The 22,134-nt window shown below is 36.3% G+C and overlaps 3 protein-coding genes across 4 annotated transcripts; 1 reads left to right on the top strand and 2 right to left on the bottom strand.

The window, feature by feature from the left end:
* On the bottom strand, nucleotides 2,717-6,967 carry LOC18778978 (syntaxin-51). The gene is made up of 6 exons (XM_007211808.2): nucleotides 6,597-6,967; nucleotides 5,111-5,332; nucleotides 4,634-4,836; nucleotides 4,427-4,527; nucleotides 4,260-4,304; nucleotides 2,717-3,075 (listed from the first exon to the last, which is right to left on the bottom strand). Exons 2-6 carry the CDS (start codon nucleotides 5,326-5,328, stop codon nucleotides 2,944-2,946), a joined length of 699 nt encoding a protein of 232 aa, XP_007211870.1. The 5' UTR covers nucleotides 5,329-5,332; nucleotides 6,597-6,967; the 3' UTR covers nucleotides 2,717-2,943.
* LOC18778464 (NADH dehydrogenase [ubiquinone] 1 alpha subcomplex subunit 2) lies at nucleotides 14,070-16,636 on the bottom strand. Of its 2 annotated transcripts, none has more exons than XM_007212157.2 (3): nucleotides 16,478-16,634; nucleotides 16,272-16,378; nucleotides 14,070-14,401 (listed from the first exon to the last, which is right to left on the bottom strand). In XM_007212157.2, exons 1-3 carry the CDS (start codon nucleotides 16,561-16,563, stop codon nucleotides 14,298-14,300), a joined length of 297 nt encoding a protein of 98 aa, XP_007212219.2. In that variant the 5' UTR covers nucleotides 16,564-16,634; the 3' UTR covers nucleotides 14,070-14,297. The 2 variants fall into 2 exon arrangements, with proteins under 2 accessions (XP_007212219.2, XP_020416967.1); XM_020561378.1 differs by lacking the exon at nucleotides 14,070-14,401 and adding an exon at nucleotides 15,839-16,069 and having other exon boundaries at nucleotides 16,478-16,636.
* Nucleotides 16,779-22,036, top strand: LOC18781332 (serine/threonine-protein phosphatase PP-X isozyme 2). The gene is made up of 8 exons (XM_020561377.1): nucleotides 16,779-17,157; nucleotides 17,909-18,061; nucleotides 19,685-19,747; nucleotides 19,826-19,911; nucleotides 20,472-20,547; nucleotides 20,647-20,915; nucleotides 21,000-21,078; nucleotides 21,532-22,036. Exons 1-8 carry the CDS (start codon nucleotides 17,017-17,019, stop codon nucleotides 21,580-21,582), a joined length of 918 nt encoding a protein of 305 aa, XP_020416966.1. The 5' UTR covers nucleotides 16,779-17,016; the 3' UTR covers nucleotides 21,583-22,036.

Below are 22,134 nucleotides of genomic sequence, written 5' to 3'. Positions count from 1 at the left end.
ACATACAATGCCAAACGAAAAGTTTTTATTATTACACCTAGCCACGCTATAAGCTTAAGTGGATCCAAGCCACGCAAATGCCCGGGGCTTGCTTAAGTGGGTTGTGGTATGGATGGTAACGAGCTTTCATGAGGCCCATTGATGAGCCGAGAAATGGAAGTTTTGGGCTGCTTGAGAGCCCCCAAACTCAAGCCCATTTCTTAAGCCCAAATATGTGGGTAAGCATAAAGGAGAGAAAAAAGCCCAATACTCTAGAAGAGATAGTCCAATACTTTAGGAAAAATAAGCTCATCATCTCAATAAAAATGGTCTATCACTTAGAAGGTTGGCTCATTCCCTTAACACACTAACCTATCACCTTAGGAAGGCCCAAATAGCCCAAGTGGCTTAGAAAATATCCCAAAAATCTTCAACACATGGTTTGAAATGAAACCAGGATAGAAAACTAGGAGATGTTTGTACGCTCAGAAAGCTAGGAGACTCCAGCACATGGCCAAAGACAAACCCAACGCAAGCAATCAGAAAAACCAAGGGATACTTAAGCAAAACACTCTTCAAACTAGCGTGCATACCCATTTCTTTCCCTCCATCAGATCTAGTCATGGAAGAGGGGAGAAAAGAAGGAAGAAATATGGCTGAAAATGGGATTCCCTCACTGGAACAGCTGCCGGAAAAGCCTAGAGCTCCCCAAACCCTGTTTTTGTGCGATTGGGCAGAGAGAATTTCATCAAATAGGATGAGTCAAAGGAAGAGAAGAGAAATGAGAGGAAAGACTTGGCCAAATTGGATAGAAACCATAGGGTTTCTTGTGAAGGAGAAGCTTCCAACGGCTATAAAAAGAGGTACCTCCTACCTATTAAACTCAACCAGAGCAATCAAGTAGGCTTATTCTCTAACTGCTAACATCAAGCCCAAGTGCCTCACCTTCTATCTCCTTCTTCTTTATCGTAAGCTACACATTCAGAGAGCAAGCTTCATCTCTTATATCTGAATCCTCTGCAAGATTCAAGCTCTGGTTCTTCCATCTTCTCATTATATATATATATATATATCTCTCTCCAAAAATGATATTCCAGATCTGAAACACTTATCTTCTGAAGCCAAGTTGAAATCATGGGCATCACCTTTTTGGTGAGAAATCCAAAGGTGTAACCAAGCATTCGTCAAGTTGCCAGAAACCCAATCAAACAAGCTGTTGGAACACCTGTTCGACTATGTTTCAAGCAAACCCCTTCTAACGTCTACTGCACCTCTATCATCAAGCAATAGCTTCACAGTAGCTGATGTATCCTTCTCATCAAAACTTTCAATGTACTGAAGAGCCATTGAAGAAGACCAAAGCACTCCCTAAGATCTCAACTCTTTCGGGGTGTTTTGGGGCCTGGTGCCGCAAACTCAGACAGGGGCACAAAAGAGCTCGATCTACTTCGCAGTAGTCCAACAAGCCCATTGTAGCTCTGAACAAAAAGACCCCAACAAACTGCTACTAATTACTTAAGCTAGCCTCTTACAATTTGCAACCTCTTTTAATATTAGGGAGAGAAAATAAATAAATAATTTTAGGAATCGAACTCAGATCGTATGATAGTTACAGGACTAACACAATAGTCATTAAATTTATCACTAATTTGTTCATCATATATGTGCACATGTGGATATTTTACTTGTTAAAAATAAGTGCCCGTTTGACATTGCTTATTTAGGGTGATGAGTGATTTTTTAAAAATTTTGGGAAGCCCAATCCGTTTGGTAAACTATAAAAAAAATCACTTATTGTTAAAAATTGTTGTGAGACAAAGCTATAAGGAAAATAAGCTAATGAGTTGCTTTCGTTTTCTGATTATGTAGGAATCAGTTTTGAAGAGGCGTTGAGTTTTATTGATTATGCGGCAATCATTTTCTGATTATGTAGGAATCAGTACCAACAACATTTTTAACAAAAAGTTGACCAAATACCAAGCTACTTTATCTCACAGCAAATCTGACAGCGATTATTTTTATAGCACAGCAATACCAAACTGGCACTAAATAGTGTTAGGAATTGAACTCAGAATGCTAGGTGCACGGACAATTGTTGTTAACCACTCCAGTATAATATTGACATATCATTTATTACTTAAAACACATAAATACTAGTTAGTGTAGAATATTGCTTGCCTCCTTTCCTGTAAAGAGATACTCCTCTTTTCTGTGAATCACAGTTTGACACATATTCAAAAATAATTTATCAAAAACACACACAAAAAAAACTTATACATACACATCACACTACTAGTGACATGAACGTAAAAATTCTGACATATTGTAACAGTACTTGAAAAAGAAAAATTACAAACTAATTCCATTTTTCCGTTAAATTATTAGGACTTCGTGACAAGCGAATATTTTCGTCTTCTCAAGTTCTCCGATGTCCTCGCGTGATTTTACCGGTTTGTTTTGATAGAGAGATGAGCTCTGCCTCCATTAATTTATGGAGAGTCAATTGGACGGGAGTGAAAAAAAAAATACTAATAAAATATCAGATCTCCTCTCCAGTTAACACAATCGTGAAAGGATTTTTTAGTCCCATTTATCCAAAAGATGAGAATAGTTTGCAAAATCCCCTTCCGAGCAGCAGAAGCATTGGACTTCTTAGCAATAGAAAAGAAACTGGAATTTTCTCTCTCGCACACAAGTGAAAAATGGGGAGTTAGAAACTTCGAACTTTGGTGGTCTATTTGCTCCGGAACCTCCAACAGTTAAAAACAGAAAACATTATCAACAAAATATCGTACTTAAAGGCGCCAATGAGCCATGCAATTTACAATTATTTTAACAACACACAAATTCACAAAACTAAACACCAATGAAAGCCGCATGCAACATCACAACCAAGACAGCACTCCACAACAAGACACACAAACAGGCCTTTGTGTTCTGTATAGACTTATAGTTGGTAGTAGTTTACAAGTATTTGATCAGCAAAAATATCACGGCAAGCAGAACCACAATCCCGACAACACATAGAAGCATGCACATGCATGAGCAACCACCCTTTGTGCGCTTGTTCAAAACTGCCAAGTTCTTCTGCACCCGCTGTTTTGACAATATCAGATAGACAAAATAGTATGTGATTACTATTTCCCCATAATAAAATATTTTAATTCTTAATAAATGGAAAACAGAAAAATCAAAAAATCCAATTTAACTTCCGTGACTGCCCTTGGCATGATACGGTATACCCTACAATGCCTACAACATGCTCCAACTGCTTTGGCATAAAACCTCATATCAATTTGGAATCAGATGCTTTTTTTTTTTTTTCACTGTGACAACACTTACAAACTCAGATCAGATGCCATCCTATTTTAGTTTTAGTTTTTCCTTTTCTAATAAAGCAGAAACCACCCAAAGTAGTTGCAGCACAATATTGAAGTTTAGTTTTGTTGACAAATGAAGTGAATAGTTTCTTCTTTTACCGGTCACCTAACCATTTTCTTCCTTTTTCCCTTCTTTTGAGTCAACCAATAGAATATGAAATTCAAAGCCCAACATAGCAGCATAAAGAAATGCAACTGGGACTCCCAAACATGCTACAACAAAAGTATGATAAATTGATTTATGTTAACATTTGAGTTTTAAGCTGATAAAACCCAATGATCTTGTGCATCGAGAACATTTATAGCCTCCTCAATGCAATTTAATGACAAATATCAGTGCTGAAGTCGGTTCAAGTTAACAGCACCTATTTCCAAAAGAGAATATAGGTTTCCAATAAATCAAATTTCTATTGGTAATATTTAGCCTAAGAGCTATCCAAACCCTACGCCATCTGTAACGATCTCAGTCGAGACCCTTGAGAGTTACATATATAAAAAATGAACCATTGACCGCCAACAAGATGAAAGAAAAATTTATAACTCAAATCCCCTTGCATTTCTTTTCTTCTATTTCCCTAGTGATTAAGCGTGTGCATTCTATAATTTTCCCTTCACAATTTGACAACTAAAAAAAAAAGGCATATACCAGAGTCATTCCAAACACCTTTAATATTTCTCTTTTCTTTTTTTTTAAATTTCTCCATAACATCTATTTTCCTCGTGTCGATCTTACTTTTATTGATAAGTTTTTCCTAAGAAATTCAAGAATGAATTAACTAAAACTGAACGGATCACAATGCATATAAAACCACACGAAATATCCACCCGGCACACACCTTTTGCTCGTCAGGGTACAACAAGGGGACAAGCTATTTTAAAATACATGAGTTAGAACATTACCCTTAGCCGGGAGTCTGTAACTTCCACATGTTCATCCAAATCATCCTGTAAAGTGGGCCAGAAAGAATAAGTAATAGTCAGAAAAGCAAAACACATTTTAGATAAATAAGTAATTACTTTTTAGATGGAAGAGACAAAGACAAAAAGATTTGGATGCAAGAACATACGATAAGTCTAGCGTGTAGGTCAAGTTCCTCATTGACTGCCAATGCAATATGTTTTGTGCTTACTACAGTCTCCTCCAATTTCTCAAGCCCCTCATCTTGCTCTGCTTCAAAGGCATACCATGATAAGATCAATATAGTGAAATCCAAACCATGTGAAAGAAGATTAAAGAATGTTAAAAGGTTAGAACTTAATATTAAGGAACTTGCCTTTCATAACTTGTCGCTGCAGACCAACAAGGCCATAGTTGTCCAGACCAACTGTTCTTCCCATGGCATCAGCTTTATTTATTTCTGGCCCAAGCAAGCTGTCTCGGTTCGCAGAGTGCGACGTCAGCGTTGTTGACATCTGTAGAACTTTCGATCTTAAAGTTCCAATCATATCCTTCCGACGATTCAGCTCTTTCTCTGATCTGAGTATTACAATAGGCAGCACATAAAATTTCATATGATGATAGCCAGAATCATTTTTGCATCAGCAGTTAAAATCACTTTTATCACAAAAGAGGATCACATGAAAAACCCAACTTTAAAAACTCATAATATGGGAATAAACCCCTTCACATGACATTGACAAACACACGCACGTAAAGAAAGAAGAGTTGACAACATTGTTAAGTTCTAGATATATTTGTTCCAATGGCAGGTTGTTTTATGTAGTAATACAATTCACCTAAGATGACTCACATGGGCTGCTTTCCAGGGAGTTTTGATAAAAGGGACTGTAAGCTATCAAGTCTAGTCCCTAATATTGTAATCTTCCTCCGTATGGCAGACACATAACGCTGAGCGTCTGGACCTGATGCAGGCAACGTACTCCGTTCAGATATCATACCATTGATATCATCTGCAAGTTTTGTTGCTTCATTATATTCCTTCATCCATGAGTCCGAAGAAGATGCCATTGAACTGCAATATATCGGGCATACTAATTCATCAACAGCATATTCGAGAATTCTTTATAAACAAATAAACACAACATCTTTACATATACTTGGACCTTGCATAAGATTATAAAAAGGCAATAACAAGAAAAATACAAGACTAAACATATATAGTTGATATAAGAGAAAATGGAAGATTACATTTAGAATAGGATCATACAACGATATTTCATCATTCTGTTTAGCACAATTTTCTTTCCCAATACCTCCTCTAAACCACCCTATTCTTGACCTTAAGTTAAAATCCCAAGGATTATTTTGGTAAGTGCAGCACAGCAGGAGCGGAATATGTTTGGTTGATAAACGCTTAAGAAACAAAATAAACTCAAATAAAAAATCAACAGTTCCCTCTGTGATCCTACTGCTAATTTCCAAAAAACTTAAACCTACCAATCCCAAAGCAGTGTCAACTAGTTATAAATTCAGCCAAAACTACTTGGTGCATCTTCAGCAAAGCATGCAGTTACACCACCATCTGTATAGCATCTCTGTATAGATAGTCTAATCCTACCAAATCTCAAAAAACTACAATATCCATGAAACAACCTATACATGAACATAAACATTGCTACTTCCAGAAAAGTAATATAATTCCACTTTCTCCCAGCAGTTGACCACAAACCTCCAACGACATATAAAGGACCTCTAGCTTGCACCCACTAGCTCATATAACCCAAAAAAAAATCAAGGAAACAGGCTATAAAATACATTGCATCAGCTCATTATGAAAACCCTATTCATTCTTTTATTCCCAAATGCGGGGACACCAGCCACAACGAAGCTCTTAATTCTCCTAATTCTAAGAAAGTTGAGTGGACTACATGCACATTCTTGCACCAATTTTGCTCTATCCAGAGCAACAAAGGTAAAAAAGATTATCAAAGTCAAAAGCCGCAAATCCAGCTCTTTTAGTGCTTCAAATCAACAAACCACAGAATTCAAGCTAAGTAAAACAATTTGAACCCATTCAAGTAAATGTTAATTCAAAGCAACCCATACCCAAATTCGGCATGTATAAAATGGATTCAAATGCAAACTTTTAAACAAATTATCACTAATTTTAAAAAAACAAAAACAAACCTAAACGATCCAAAATAATCCATAATTCGCCAAAAAAAAGAAGATGATCGATTGTAAAATCCAATCACGAAATTGATCTCAAACATAAAAAGGACTGGAAAAACAAGATTCCAATACAGATGATCCCAATGTAGTGGGTGACGAATTACCTAATTTAGGGATTGCGATCGTGGGTCGCGGAGAATGGGATTTGGTGGTGACGAAACGGGGTCGTATAAGGATAGAGATGAGAAGGGAGATGAGGGAGACAGTTTAATTGTTTAAAAATTGATGAATGAAAAGGGGTTTGAGCTGGAACTGGAGGCGACCGCGACCGCGACGACGCCGTACGGCACAACCAACACAGGAAGTCTTTGTCCAACCCCGACGTGTACTTCACACTCGGTTGTATAAACGTTGAGCTGTCCAACCGTCTTTATTATTGTTGGAGTACCCGAAGCCTTTATCTCTATCGGGAGCGGATCTGCAGTCCCCAAATTACATGTACCCTTGTGTTCCCTATTTAAAAGTTTGACACATGTCCATCCACTTAATCTTGAATTAACATCGTTAACTTCATAAAATTCAGAAAGATATCAGTGAATGAATCTCAGAAACGTGTCAACAAATTATACAGTGTTATTATTGTTTTGTTTAGGGTTTAATTTCTTTTAATTTTTATTTTATTGAAAATTAACAGTGTTATTATTGAAATTAAGTGAATAGACATGTGTCAATAAATTATACAAGGAACTCAAAGGGACATGAAAAATAGGGACAGCGAATCCCCTCCCATCTCTATCGGTCTAGAGAGAGAAATAAGGCCAAAACGCATTTTTGGTTTGTCATTTCAATTTTAACAATTTTAGTTATGCAAAAGTATCTTTTCTAACCAAAAAATTAAAAATTTAGTCTTGTAGTTTCATTTAATTAGCAATTAAGTTCTATAAATCTAATATTAATAACAAAAAGGAAAATGATAGGATTCCCACATTTTTATACCACATTGTATATTCTCTCTAATAAAGGTGGGCCCCTATTGTATTGGTGGATTCCACCTCTATTAGAGAGGTGATATATAATGTGGTAAGTCTAGCATTGCTCAATTGGTAAAATTGAATGACATAGACTAGAGTGTAAAATGAGTCATTCAATTGAATGACATAGGCTAAAGTGTAAAATGACTCGTGAACATAATTATTCTCGAAGAAATCCTAGTTGTTCTCTCTTTCTTTCTTTTGAGTTTCAAAGAAAAAACTCAATAGAGGGGAAGGATTAAGAAGCGCCACAACCTCTCCTTCCCTTTACTATTTTCCTTTCTTTGAGCCTTATGAATAAGAAACCCCATGTGGGGATTTCTTCTGAGTCATGCTTAGTTCAAAGTTCCCCATCACCTCTTTTGAGCTAATTCTTCAATTGAATCATTCTCTCAAAACCATCTCTCTACAACTTCTCAGCTTCTCTAAATTCAATTCTACCTCCCATCTAAACAAACCTGAGCTTCTAGTTTTGCTGCTGGAGCCATAATTGCAGCAGGGAACATAGTACTTTTCCTTGTCTATGACTTACTACTCCCTAAAGCCATTAATATGTGAGTAAATTGCTGAAACACCCCCCCTCCTCTTCCCATGAACTAAAAAATTCAGTCAATTTAACACACAAATTAATTAAAAATGGCCAATTTCACACATTACGTTAGATTTTAGATAATTTCATCCAATTCTCCATTAATATTAGGGGTATATTTGTATTTTCAAATAAAATAAAAGTTAAATACATTAAATCAAAATAAATAAGAGAGGGAGATTTAGGAAAGGAGAGAAGCTTATGCCAGTTCATTTTTCTATTTTCTAAATATTTTAGATAGCAAAAAAAATCAAACAGTAACTCACGTGCATAACTTCTTCTTCGGAGTTGAAAGTGGGAAATTTCTAGAGCGCATTCGTTTCTTGACATTCAAGAAGGTTGTACACCAACAAATTAGTTGGTTTGACGTTTGACGACCCTGAAAATTCAAAGTGCGTATAAGAACAAATCATTTTTACGAGCTTTGAACTATTAATATGTTTAACTGAAATCTTTTGTGCTTCCAGTGATTTAAATGTAGGATCGTCAAACCAATTGATTTGTTGGTGTACAACCTTCTCGAATGTCAAGGAACGAATGTGCTCTACCAATTTCGCACCTACAACTCCAAAGAAGAAGTTACGAACTGTCGACCAGACCAATGCAACCCATATACATACAAACACTACTGCCCATTTTTTCGAGTCACCTCCTAGCTCATTATAAGGTTGATAGAACATATTAATGGCTTTAAAGAGCTAAATATAGGTAAAAGGACTCCATTCCCTACTGCAGCAATGGCTCCAATCAACAAAACTATAATTTATAAGCATGTGTTCATATATTGGCATGAAAAATTGTGTAAACCATCATTGTCTACAAATTAGGTAGTACATTGAACATAATTGATTCTGTAACAAATTTGCATGATTAGTGCCTTCGTGGGCATATATGATACAAATTGTATTTACTAAATAACGATGAAACAAATTGTTGGAGTTAATTCTAAGGTTTTCGGAAGTAGGGTTTTTCACTTACATTTGATTAGGATTGAATATAGTGAGTAGGATGTAGGGGTAGGCATCAATCCGGCCGATCCGGTCAATCCGGCCGAACCGATTATATTGGATTGGTTTGGTTTGGTTTTGACCAAAGAAAAAGTCAACATTTTGAAAAACCAAAACCGAACCGAACCGGTTTGGTTTGGTTCAGCTGTGGTTTGAGAGTTTTAAAAACTGTCCTAAACCGAACCGGACCGATTATAAATCAATTTATTATTTATTTAATTTAGTTCACATGTGGCAAGGTTTGTGTGCGTTTTGTGAGTCCGCGTATCTGAATGTTGGTGCACGTTTTGATCTTCTAATTTGCATATCCCAGTTATTTGTGTGTGCTTGTATTTCCCTCTCTTTCTATCTCTACTATGTGTGTTTGCTCTTTGTGTTGTGTGGCTCTTCTTACTCTATCTATCTTAATTAATGGGTCCATTTCATAATTTCATACGCATTCAAACTTCACCTCTGTGATAAAAGTATTTACCTCTCTGTGATAAAAGCTTTTCATTTGTTTGTATTGTGATGAATGCAATGAGTAAATTTAATGCTACTTGGTTAATGCAAATTTTGTATATGTTTGTTTTGATGGAAATTGTGAACTTAGATGCATGCTAGACATTGGACAACCTTTGAATAAATGGAATGATGTTGTATTAGCCTTTGATGGAATGGAATGATATAATGGCAAAATGTTAGCATTATAATGTAAGAGCAGGTTGAAAAATGCATGGTTTTGTGTTAGGCACAAACCGGCCGAACAAATCCGAACAAAACCGATTACAAGTGGTTTGGATTGGTTCGGTTTCCATTATGATTTTAGGCTAATCCGAACCAAACCGGACCGTTATTTTCTTATTGGTTCAGCTGTGGTTTGAGAGTAAAACCGAACCAATCCGGACCGTGCCCACCCCTAGTAGGATGTACTTATTAAAATTACATTTGTTTCACAATTCAATATATCTTTTTTTGTCATTTTATATTAGGGTAAAGTAGTAATTCAATAAATAGTTTGATAGTAACGTGTACTCAGTTAATTTTAGGGTTCGTTTAGCAACACTCAAAAATTATCAACCCAACAAAGTAAAATTATGGAATAATATATAAAATAAAAATAAAAAAAATAAAAATGATAAAAATGAAAAAGGATATTCACACTTACGTAGAAATGCTGCAATGCCAGTGCCAATAGCCAAATATACTAACTTTAATGACACATATATAAAAAATTATTTCGACCAAATATATATATATATATATAATTATTTTAAAAAACAGTTACAAGGAGTAAGCAATCTAATAATCCCAAATTCTTTATTATTATTATTATTATTATTTAAAAAACCCCCAAGTTTCTTCTTTCATGTCTATATAGATAGATCGTGATCATCAAACAACCTCAAAAAAGAAAAAAACCAAGAATCTTGGTTTTCTTTTATGCACCAATATTGTTGTAATCCACGTATCCGTATAGGTGACTTGGACTCTGGGCAGGGGCCCGGGCTCGTACTTTACCCCGCGGAGATTAATCTCTAAGGGCAAATCTGCACACTTGGAACAATATCATAACAAGAGCGAATTGTGGTTGATCCTAGTTTAGCCCCATCCAATGGTTAAGTTAGAATTTAACTTGAGTTGGAGAGACTGGATGTAGGGTTTACTAAGTGAGAATATTTATTATCTTTGTCCAGAGATAGGTGAGGGGTATTTATAGGGGGAAGAAGAAGGAGATACCAAGATATTTTTATGGAAAAGATCTTTCTCTATCCCCTTGAGTTGAGTTACATTTAATGTTCTGTTTCTGATCATCCTACTTCCTGGCAAGGATCAAGTGGCGAAGTGACAGGTGGACAGGGATGGGAGGTGTATTAAATGATCCCTCTCCATCGTTAGCCTGTTCATCTTGAAATCGAAGGGTAAAGCGACACCTGTTTAAGAATGGGATGCGCACCAACCGACCTTTCTTCCCTGTCAGGCTGTCCCATCTAACGTATCTCTAGTTGGCCATGGTGCCAGTGGTCGGGTCGGTTCCTGAGCATCTGATCACTGGTCTCATCCTTGATTCGTCATACTCCCCATGAGGGGCTTTATTTGAGGGCATCACACCCGCTCTGCTTGGTACATAGGTGTCTCGGCCTATCGCGTCACATGGTATCCTCCGAGGAGCTCGGCTCACCGTAATAGTATGAGCTATTAACAATTGTTATTGTTCTTAGGTTGATACAAAACAAATATTAATGCATGTACATACCTTAATTTGAAACCATGGGAACAATATTTGACACTAAACATGTCGATAAGCTCGCCAAATGTGGGTGTCATGGGAGGCCATTACCTATGGCACATAATGACCCAACTATCATGAGAATGAAATGAGCAACAATTTGCGTTCTATAAGAGCATCTCCAGCGCAGGGCCTTTAGCCAGGGCAGGAGGCCTCTTTTGAAGGGTTTGGACCTCCAGCGCGCAACCAACAGCCTGGGCAAGCCCAAGGGCAAATCTTGCCTGGGCTTCAGCCCAAAGGCACTGACGTCAGTGAGCAAACAAAAATTCAAAAAAAATCGAAAGAAATACCAAAAAATTATGGATGTTTTCCCTATAAATACATAACAATTTTATTCACTTTCCCTATAAATACATAACAAGTTTATATTTTGTTGCATATTTTTTTTTTCTTGCCCTTGCCCTAGCCTTTTGGGGCGGAACTAAAAAAGGCAATATGCTGCCACTATTCACGTGAATAGTAGCAGCCCTTGCATTGTCTTTGCCTTTGCCTTAGCTTTTTGGGGTGGACATGCTTTAAGCTCTTCTTGTACCATAGGCAATGGCCTATCACAGCCTCTCATGACACTAGTATAGTAGTATATATTTGGGGATCTCATCCACATTTGTTGTTATCTAATTAGGAGATGTGAAGGTAGGGTTTTGTGGGAGTAGTATTTATATATATTGATATGAAAAGATGATACATTTCCATACCAACAAGATCAGCAAAGAAACGTGAAGGTCCTAATTAACGAGTTGGTGACCAATTATTTTCCACCTTCAAAGCATGTGACTACATGTGTTAAAAGTAGGGTTCGTCATTGGGCCAAGCCGATTCTAAATTTTTGAACTTGGGTCGGATCTTATTGGGCTTTCTCTATTTTCAGGCCAAGCTGAGGTTTGAAAGGGATCAACTCTCCCCACCTCCCTCTTAAAAACAAAAGAGAGACTTTGGAAAAGTCTAAAGGAGAGATAAATTTTTTAAAAGAAGCCAAAATGGACAAAATAGCCCTTATTTATTTTTGAATTTCTTGAGGAATCCTTTACATTTGCATGTCTTTAGTTTGAAAGTTGAGAGGTTTTTCTGTATTTTTTGAAAAAGATTTGGCTTTTTCCAAAAGTGAAAGTTTTTTTTATGGGTAAAACCTAAATTTACTCAAACAAAATTGGATTCAGTAAATAAAAAAACTAGAAAATCAAATTCCCAACAAATCAAAATATGAAAATCCAGTTTCTAGTATAAGATAAAGTTTATACCAATATTGATACCTTAATAAGTCAATGAATACCTTATCCTAAAATCTCATAAAATCGTGTTTGATTATTTAAGTTGTAAGAAATATAAACAGCCAAAAATATCATTGAAAACATTAAGGCCTGTCCGATAACGTTTTCAAAGAATGTTTTCTTGGAATAACAAGAAAACAAATTTGCATTTTCAGGAAATAAAAATGCGTCTGGTAGATTAATTAGAATACATCTTCAGAAAACAAAAACAATGAAAACGTGTCTAGTAGTACAATTTGAAATAATAATATGTCAGTTATTTTTATGAAAACATTTCCCATGAGAATGAAAACAACTTTTTTCTGTTTTCTACAAGTACACATGAACTTGTTTTCATTTTATGAAAATATTCTCAGTGTTTTTTGTTTTTGGGCCACCGAACGTGTTTTTACCTCATTTTTGTTCTCTGAAAATAAAAACAACCCCTTAAAACATTACCAAACGGGGCCTTATAGTATTTCAAAAGTTTATTTTTCATACTTAGTCAAATTTTGAGAGGACAATTTTTCAAGTATGATATGTAGTAATCTATATTATTGTTTAAGAGTTATGTAAGGCTAACATAATGCAAACATTATTTTTGTACCTTAAGGTTGTAAAGTGCAAGTGATTGATAAGTGTGTAAGTGCCAATTTAGTTGAGATATGTATATATTTAGTTCTGCCAACCTAGATCACTATATATCATACTTGAAAAATTATTTTCTATCAAAATCTGATTTAGTATGAAAAATGGACTTTTGAAATACTAATGTTTTCAATGACATTTTTAGCAGCTTATATTCCTTACAACTTAAATAATCAAACATGATTTTATGAGATTTTAGTATAAAGTATACGTTGACAGAGAGTAGTAGGTTTCTTGGATTGAAATAGCATAGTAATCTGACAATAGGGTGTAGAGGAGTTTGTGTTTTTCTAAAACTTAATATGAAGAGTGGTGGGTGTGTGTGTATAGATGTACTAGGGTTAAGTATTAAGTTGGATGACTTTTTTTGTCTTTTTACACAATAATAAAACTTAAGAGCTTGATTATTTAAGTATTGGGGTGAACAAAAAGTGTGGAGTTTAAATAGAAAAACTCTAAAAAAATAATATTATAATTACTAAGGGCTTGTTTGGGGCTTTCTGATAATCAAAAACACTTTTTAACAATGTTTGGCAGAAAAATTTGGAAGTGGTTTTAGGTCATAGGAGCAATTTCTGAAGAATCACCTACTATGTGCTTGTTTAATAAGTACTTGGATTGTTAGAAGACATTACATAGAAGATTTTCAACCATTTGAATGAGCTACTCATCTATAAGAGCTCAAAATTTTATTAATTAGGGCTTATTCCTACTCTATTTCTGTGGCAAGAGGAGAGGAAGTCTGAATAATTTTGTCATTTAGCAGCAAAACTCTAGACGCCAATTTTGCACCTCAAAATATTGGATTTGTTTGCATCTTCATAAATAAGCCACGAGGGGGCCACATTGGAAAGGAGGTGCATAGGCAGCAAAGAACACCCTTTCTGGAAAATTTGTTGTCTCAATGGAAGATGGAAATACATGCATTATTCAAACTACAAAACACGCGATACTGAGTAATGACCCTAAAAGAATCATCTTACACATCACACACCTGATCTAAAGAAAGGGCAGGCCATCATAGGAAAGATTTTCCCACGAATATACATTTATTTCATCTCATACAGTCAATTCTCAGGCTTTAAGAGACTCCCCCACTTTAACAAGTTCCTCGAGTGCCTTCGAGATCTGTGGCTCTGTCAAACCTTCCAAACGAACGCCCCTCTCAACACCCATGTCTGTTTAATAATCAAAGGTTATGTAAATGGAGCAAGGGTGCAACATTCAAGTTAACAACACAGGACTAAAGAACCAACAAAAGAACTTGCGTAGCTTGAATAAACGTACGTTAAACATGAGCAATACCAGGCCATTAAGCATACTGGAACGTATTAAGTACTTGCACCTAATTGTGAACAGAGAATTTGTTTACCATTTATCAAGTACTCATACCCAGAATTATTACATGGCTGTTAATCCGCACCTAAAATGACAACTAGATGGCTAAATCGTTATCCACTAGGGTGAAAGCAGGCAGACTCGGGTATCTCTAATGTTGATTGTTGCAAAGTTTCTCCATACTTGAGTTACAATTTTAAAATGACCTATAAAACTCAGGCCATGCATCCCCATAACATCTGCAATACTTTTCAAAATAGAAGCAAAGCCAAAACTTTGGGATTCCTAAGAGCATTTCTTACAGAAGAAAAGAAAAACAGAAAAAAGCTTGGCTTCAACATAGAACAATACTGAAAACCATTTGCTGGAGGTTAGCTAGAACAATCATAGTTGGCTATCCAACAAAGACATTTTCTGTTGTCATGAATCATGCTCCTCTAATTTCCCTCACCTAAGTTCTGCCCACTCTTGATCTCTGGTTGCATTTTCAACTTAAATAAGATAAATAAATTTGGCACCACCAATCAAAACAGTAACTGAAACGACTATAAGTTCATAAGAGTAACAGAGGAGACATTTGTCTTTTTTCTTACATAAATTGTTGCTTGAATAAACCCTACATCGTTGAAAAGTTAGTTTAGGCATTAACTTATTTTTAAAGTAATCAATTACCATCTTTATTAGACATTTTCAAATAAGGCTTTCAATACACAGTTTCATTCATAGACATGATATGGTGAAGAAAACAAACACATGACAGGTGCATATTCAAGCTCGTTAATAAACAATTGTCACTATATCCTAGGCCATACAAGGAAAGATAAAAACTCAATTTCCCCACTGAACTTAACAGACAATGCTAAATAGTTTTAACCAAATAATTTTAAAATGTTCAACGCACTTGATGGAGCAACTCACAAACACTACTGCATTTCCTTTCCATTTAGCAGCTTTCACAACTATAGGTAACATTTTATAATTACTCTCCTAATTGAAAAATGTAACATAGATCTAGTTATAAAAAAAGGGTATTATCACAAGTCTAGAGCAAAAAAATCTAGAAGTTCCCCAGATTTAGAAATCTCAAATTCCTTTTGTCGATCCGCTCTAAAGAATTGATAGTTAAAGGGCCAGTCTGATAATTCATACTGTTTATGTTGGCTTATAGTTTTTTTAGTTAAAGAGATGGAGGGAACTACATAGAAAGGAGGGAGGAAGATGAGATATGAGAGATGCGGAGAAAAAATGAGGGCAAAATGAACAAGACTAAAACAAACCACATTAAATTGTTTTTGGTTTTTAATTTTAATTTTATTTATCAATCATCACATATACACTTTCTAATCTATCATCTCTCTTCTCACTAATTTCTCATTCTCTATCTTCCATTACAAATAAAAACCAAACTGAAAATTGCTACCTAACGGGCCCTAACATCAGCAGATTCCATCAGTTATGCGTGTGTGTCTCCTTTGCATAGCATCTTATCTTATGAACCAACAGAAAGACTGGAAGCGAAATATCACAAAACGAATTTGGTCATATATACCAACAACAAAAAAATGCAGCATGAGTTGAAATCTAACCTTAAACCAATCATAATATATCCATGAACTTGAGCATTCTAAATTCCAAAAACATTGAGAAATGTAAAAGAAAAAAACCATCAGAAAAAGAAAAGAAAAAGAAGCTAGGGAAGAATGGAAATACCATATCTAGCCCATAACTGAGGCTCAATCCCTCTGCATTCACGAATCAATATGGGCAATTTGGGGTTCAAACTCTTGAGATCCTTGTAATTCTTCTCCACAAATGTTCTGCACATACAAAGAAAGAAGATTTATCATTTTTATTGATGTTACAAGCAATAAACAAAGAAATTAAGAGAAATAAAAGGCATGAGAGAATCAAAGGACCTGGTGGTTGCGCTTGAAGGGGAAGATTGGCAGAGCAAAACCCTAAGCTCCTTTAAGTTCTGAGATAGCTTTCCTCTCCATGCCATTTTCTTGGTCTTTTGGGTTTCAGACTCTCTCAATCTCTCTCTCTTCGCTTCAGCACAAGGATGAAGAAGATTCAGGTTCTTTATGCCAAAGGTTTTCATTCGCTTGGTGACTTTGGGGTCGAACGACTTGTCGTGTGAATAGACGACATGTCGTTGGGAGTGTCTGAAATTGGGATGGGCATTTTTGCGAGAAGAAAATTGAAAACGGGGTTAAAACTGAAATAAAGCAAAAATCTGGAGAGTTGAGGGAGAGCCCGCAGAAAGAAAAAGTGAGAGTGAAAGACAAAGGCCGCGGAGAGAGGGGATATTCACAGATTCACAATCTCACAGTTTTAAGTTGAGAGAGTGAGAGAGAGAGAGAGAGGGGATTGGTGGTGGTGGTGGTGGTGGTGGTGGTGGTGTGATAAAGGAGAATAGGGGTAGGGTAGAGAGAGAAAGTAGGGAGGGAGAGAGATGTCAGACCTAGACAGGCAAATAGAGCAGCTCAAGAAGTGCGAGCCTCTCAAAGAGTCGGAGGTCAAGGCTCTCTGCCTCAAGGCCATGGAAATCCTCGTCGAAGAGAGCAACGTTCAGAGGGTCGATGCTCCTGTCACTGTATTTCCTCTCTCTCTCTCTCTCTCTCTCTCTCTCTCTCTCTCTGTGTGTATGTATCTATCTACTTGCGAACTCTTTGATTTTGCTGGGTAGTCTTCGATGTAATAGTTCTTTTTTTTGGGGGGGGGGGGGGGGGGGGGGGGGGGGGGGGGGTTGGTTGATTTTTGGGTTATGGATTTGATTTAGCTATGATTTCGATTTTTATTTGTTCGGACAAGTGGGTTTGTCTTTATTTGTTCATCCTTGTCGAATAGCAATTTTGTGAAGAAAGAAGATTGAAATGGTGTTGGATTCCAGAGAATAGATAAGGTTTTTATAATATTACTTCAATTGGATTTTCTTTTCTTTACTGGGAAAACCATATGGTTGAAAAAAAAAAAATACATGTTGTAGGGTTTACGAATTGGGAACGAAATACAGTTAACAGTTGTTACCATTTATTTTGCTGTAGGTAATGATAGTTTACATTTCTTTCTAAATGGATTATGGCTGTTTTATAGGCTGAACTTGTATGTGTCTTTAGCATAACGAGGAGCCCTATTTTCACTCTGATTCTTGTTCATTACTTTATATTATGAGCTAGTTGGAGGTAGTGGGGTTATAAACAAAATTTAGCAGGGAAATAGGGCTAGTGGAATAATTTCTTTGTAGTGAAGATATGGTGCTCTAGAATATGAAGTTCAAATCCTAAATGTTGCAGGTTGCATGCTAACTGGTTGTTGTTGTTGTTACTGTATGCTTTGTTACATAGATTTGCGGTGACATCCACGGGCAGTTTTATGACATGAAAGAGCTTTTCAAAGTAGGAGGTGATTGCCCAAAGACTAACTACTTGTTTCTTGGAGATTTTGTTGACAGAGGATTCTATTCCGTTGAGACATTTCTACTCCTACTTGCACTCAAGGTGATAGGCTTATATACTTCTCTACTTTGCTTGATTTGTTGAGCCTTCAGATAAGCTCTACTTGCTCTTTAGATCATTAAGAAGATTAATGGTTTTTATGTGCATTTCATTTGATGTTTTAGCCATATTCTTCAGGGGTTCTAGTACAAGTGTTGTTTCTATTGCTTTAAAACGTAACCCTAAATTTAAAGATTGGTGTCTGTTTAAAGATTGTGGAACACCAAATTACATGGCAATTATTTATATTGCACCCTCTGCCTTGGAAACAAAAGGTGATGAAGTAGCTACAACTTGGTTAGTGAAGAAGTAGCCCAAGACTTCTCATTTGCCAAACTTGAAAACTAAGGCTTTTGAGTTTTAAGCGAGATGTCCATGATAGTGCAAGAAAATAAAAACATAGAGTAAAAATAGTAAGTGAAAGTGTCAGTATAAGCGTTTATGCCAAGTCTTATTAAGAGTATTGATTTTGGTCAAGTGTTATTTAGAGTCTACTTATTTGGGTTTTAGGAACACGCAACGTCTGAAAGTTAGTAATGAGTTTTTAGTATTATACTATTTATTTTTACCCTTAACTGTTCTATTTGAAACCTATAAACAAGGCTATCTGTTGTAAAGCATATCAGATTGAAATGAATGATAATTGAGTGTTGATGCAGGCATGGTGTGTTTGTATCTCCTCTACTTTCTTCCCCATCCCTGTCTCCTCTAAAATACTTTATTTCTTAAAAGTCATAGACAACACCCACCTGTGTTTTCCTGCATCACAAAGGCTGTTTGTCATAGCCCCCTCTTGTACTAGTGCTGATGCAAGCATGCTTTGCTCTATCATGGAAGTGCCTAGGAAATAATAGATACTCATGTTCTTTTCCTCCCACTAGCATTTCTTCTAGATGATAAGAACTTCGTGCAAAATTTTATGGCCACTTTAAGGGCTTATCTTACTTCACTGGACTTTTCAGGAGTCTTTGATGTTGAACTGCTGAGAAGTTTTCTCTAAAGTTGTAAATTGATTGTGGATTGAATGCCACTTCATGATGGTTTAAGGCAAACAAAATGATACCTTTCATTTCATTTTTAAGAAACCGTGGTTTAGAAAAAAAGAAAATACTAGAACTGCATTATGTGATAGCACACATAAGGCTATGGCTACAAATTTGCTATCTGAATTAGTAGGAACATATCTAGTCACAGCAATACGTTTTGAGTCATCACCCTGTCCAAACAAACAGGGAAAAACTCAGGGGAAACGGAAAGGCCTATGCAACTTGTTAGGGAGTATGACCTCAATGGATGATTAGTAGATAGAGTGACAAGAAAAACTTATCACTTGTTCCCCAAAGAAAAAAGGAAAAAAACTAATCAGATAAAGCTAATTTATAATTTGATTGGAGTAGTCTCATTTGTTTATCCATCTAGGCTCCATTTAAGTTCTTGTAAAGTCAAGGGAGATAACTGGAATCATCTTCCTTTTTTTATTAGGTTTAGTTTATGAGACCATCTTAATTCCCAGTGGCCGATCATGGATTTTAGCCATCATATAGATTGTGCATTTATTCTCATGTTGATCGAAGCCTTTGATGGTTATTCATAAGTTTATTTTTTTAACTAATAATTTTACTTCAGGTTAGATATCCAGATCGGATAACACTTATTAGAGGAAACCACGAGAGTCGTCAAATCACGCAGGTTAAGTCTCTTTTACTGGTGCCTACTTTTTATGACTTACCCATTCATAATATTTACTGAGTTATCCTCTCTAGACAGGTGTATGGATTCTATGATGAGTGTCTACGAAAGTATGGATCTGTCAATGTTTGGAGATATTGCACTGATATATTTGATTACCTAAGGTTTGCCCTTTTCTATCACATAAACTCTGTCTGTTTAAGGTTAGGCAGCTGACAATATTATGACACGGAAACTTCGTTTCATAGTGGGTGATGGTAGGCCATTGTTTCTGGGAATATTTTAGCAATACCACCTGAACTTTGCCACTTGTGACACTTGACCACCTGAGTTTTTCTTTTGTTGACAATTTACCAGCTGTAACTAAATCTTTTTGCGCCAAAATACCACATACCATGAAGACCGTTAAGATTTCTGTTAAGAAAGAGTCACTTGCGAGTCACATGACTGCTATTTTGTTTCGGTTTTCCACCTGAACTTTTTTGGTGTCAGATTGCCACCCCAAAGTTTTTCATTTTGTGCCGAATTACCCATAAATTGTAGGTTTAAGCCTTGGGGGAAAGGAAAAAAAAAAAAAAAAAAAATCCTTTTAGGGGTTTAGAAAGATTCTGGTGGAAATCTGGCACAAAAAAGAAGTCAATAGGTCAAAAAGTGAAACAAAATTTGGGTATATTATGTTGTTTCTCTTTTACAGCTTTTGAGTTTTGATGGCGGCTTAATGCAGTTTGTCAGCTCTCATTGAGAATAAGATTTTTAGCGTACATGGTGGTCTCTCTCCTGCCATTTCAACTCTGGATCAGGTATGATAATCCAGTTTGAGTTGCATCTTTACTATGTTGATTTAAATTGTAATCTTCAATCCTTTATATACTAACCAATTCACATGTTCTGTTTGGCAGATACGAACAATTGACCGGAAGCAAGAAGTACCTCATGATGGTGCCATGTGTGACCTACTATGGTCAGATCCTGAAGATATTGTGGATGGTTGGGGTTTGAGTCCTCGTGGTGCTGGTTTCCTCTTTGGTGGCAGCGTTGTTTCTTCATTTAACCATGCAAACAACATTGACTATATATGTCGTGCCCATCAGTTGGTAATGGAAGGGTATAAATGGATGTTTAATAACCAGATAGTTACAGTCTGGTCAGCACCGAATTACTGTTACAGGTAAATTAGCAATCTGCAATTAACCTTTTCCCCCATTTTTCTTTAATTTGAAGGTTTATATTATCAATGATGGGTCTGTTTCAGATGTGGTAATGTAGCTGCAATTCTTGAGCTGGATGAAAATCTTAATAAGCAGTTTCGTGTCTTTGATGCTGCGCCACAGGTTTGCACATAAAATTAAGTTGCAATTGATCCCCTTTTCATTTTCTTGAAATTGCTTTGGTTATTTTGAGCAGCAGCACGAAACTTTGTTTGTGTTGTCCACATTCCATTGTTATGTGGGGTTCCATGCGTCCAATGATGAAATGCACTGGTTCTTTTAGCAAAGGATTCTACTTGATATGATTGTCAATAAAATTTGGAAAGAGTTGGGATGCTGACTATGAATAATATGAAACAGTAACATCGGGTATGCTTAGTAACAACTTTTCTGTTTTACCAATGCACAAAAGAATGACACTTCAATTCAATGCATGGACCTTGAGTATATTGTCCTTCTTTTGGGTCCTCTTTTCCTCTTTAACCTTTGCCATTGGTGAATGCCTGGGTGGCCCCTCCAGACATCTTGTCTCTGTTCCCTTATATTTGATTCTGAAAGATTGTAATGAAAATGCAGGAATCAAGAGGCACGCCTGCCAAGAAACCTGCACCAGACTACTTTCTATGAGATTGGTAAAGCTTTCCTGTTATTATCCAAGGGGTTAATTCATGGGCAGCCTATACAGACACAAGGTGGATGCAGGATGGTATCGCATGGTGCACAGAAATTTATGGGTGGTGGGCGTCTTGTGATTGGCTCCTCCAATGACCAGCAAGAGTTGTACTTTTCTGTTCGTCGCCGGTTTGGATTGTTGGTTTTGCTTTTCTTGTATGCCTGCTGCTTCTACCAACTTTCATTTTTACATGTATGAGTAGTGTGCATTGCCTAGCCTACCATGTGAATTATAGAATCCTTTTCCTTGTGATTGCTAGAGGAGGGAGAGACAAAGGGTCTTGGATATGGAGGCTTTTGCTTCTATCCATGGTAACCTGAATAGAAGGATTGGATTGAAATAGGGACAAAGGGGAGGATTAAAACAATTATTTATGTCCTTCTGGGCAATAAAAGCTAGTTATGATTATCTTTTTGTTCGTTAAACTTGTGAGGGAAACAAATATTTTATGGGGAAGAAGGATTGAAGTGCTTTAAAACAGAAACAATGTGTCCTTTAAGACTGAA

This window comes from Prunus persica, chromosome G4, assembly GCF_000346465.2.
Source record: "Prunus persica cultivar Lovell chromosome G4, Prunus_persica_NCBIv2, whole genome shotgun sequence".
Classification (NCBI taxonomy): Eukaryota; Viridiplantae; Streptophyta; class Magnoliopsida; order Rosales; family Rosaceae; genus Prunus; species Prunus persica.
The sequence above is the reverse complement of the archived record's forward strand: the minus strand, read 5'-3'. Positions and strand labels throughout refer to the sequence as shown.

What these genes read in the sequence shown, in the direction of transcription:
- LOC18781332 (XM_020561377.1), top strand. Translation starts at nt 17,017, where the DNA reads ATGTCAGACCTAGACAGGCAAATAGAGCAGCTCAAGAAGTGCGAGCCT. An exon ending in GGGTCGATGCTCCTGTCACT is followed by an intron (nt 17,158 to 17,908) that starts GTATTTCCTCTC and finishes TTTGTTACATAG; the next exon opens with ATTTGCGGTGACATCCACGG. An exon ending in CCATTTCAACTCTGGATCAG is followed by an intron (nt 20,548 to 20,646) that starts GTATGATAATCC and finishes TCTGTTTGGCAG; the next exon opens with ATACGAACAATTGACCGGAA.
- LOC18778464 (XM_007212157.2), bottom strand. Translation starts at nt 16,563, where the DNA reads ATGGCATGGAGAGGAAAGCTATCTCAGAACTTAAAGGAGCTTAGGGTT. An exon ending in CCTTCAAGCGCAACCACCAG is followed by an intron (nt 16,379 to 16,477) that starts GTCCTTTGATTC and finishes TTGTATGTGCAG; the next exon opens with AACATTTGTGGAGAAGAATT. An exon ending in TCAGTTATGGGCTAGATATG is followed by an intron (nt 14,402 to 16,271) that starts GTATTTCCATTC and finishes ATTATTAAACAG; the next exon opens with ACATGGGTGTTGAGAGGGGC.
- LOC18778978 (XM_007211808.2), bottom strand. Translation starts at nt 5,328, where the DNA reads ATGGCATCTTCTTCGGACTCATGGATGAAGGAATATAATGAAGCAACA. An exon ending in GCAGCGACAAGTTATGAAAG is followed by an intron (nt 4,528 to 4,633) that starts GCAAGTTCCTTA and finishes CCTTTGAAGCAG; the next exon opens with AGCAAGATGAGGGGCTTGAG. An exon ending in ACCTACACGCTAGACTTATC is followed by an intron (nt 4,305 to 4,426) that starts GTATGTTCTTGC and finishes CCCACTTTACAG; the next exon opens with GATGATTTGGATGAACATGT.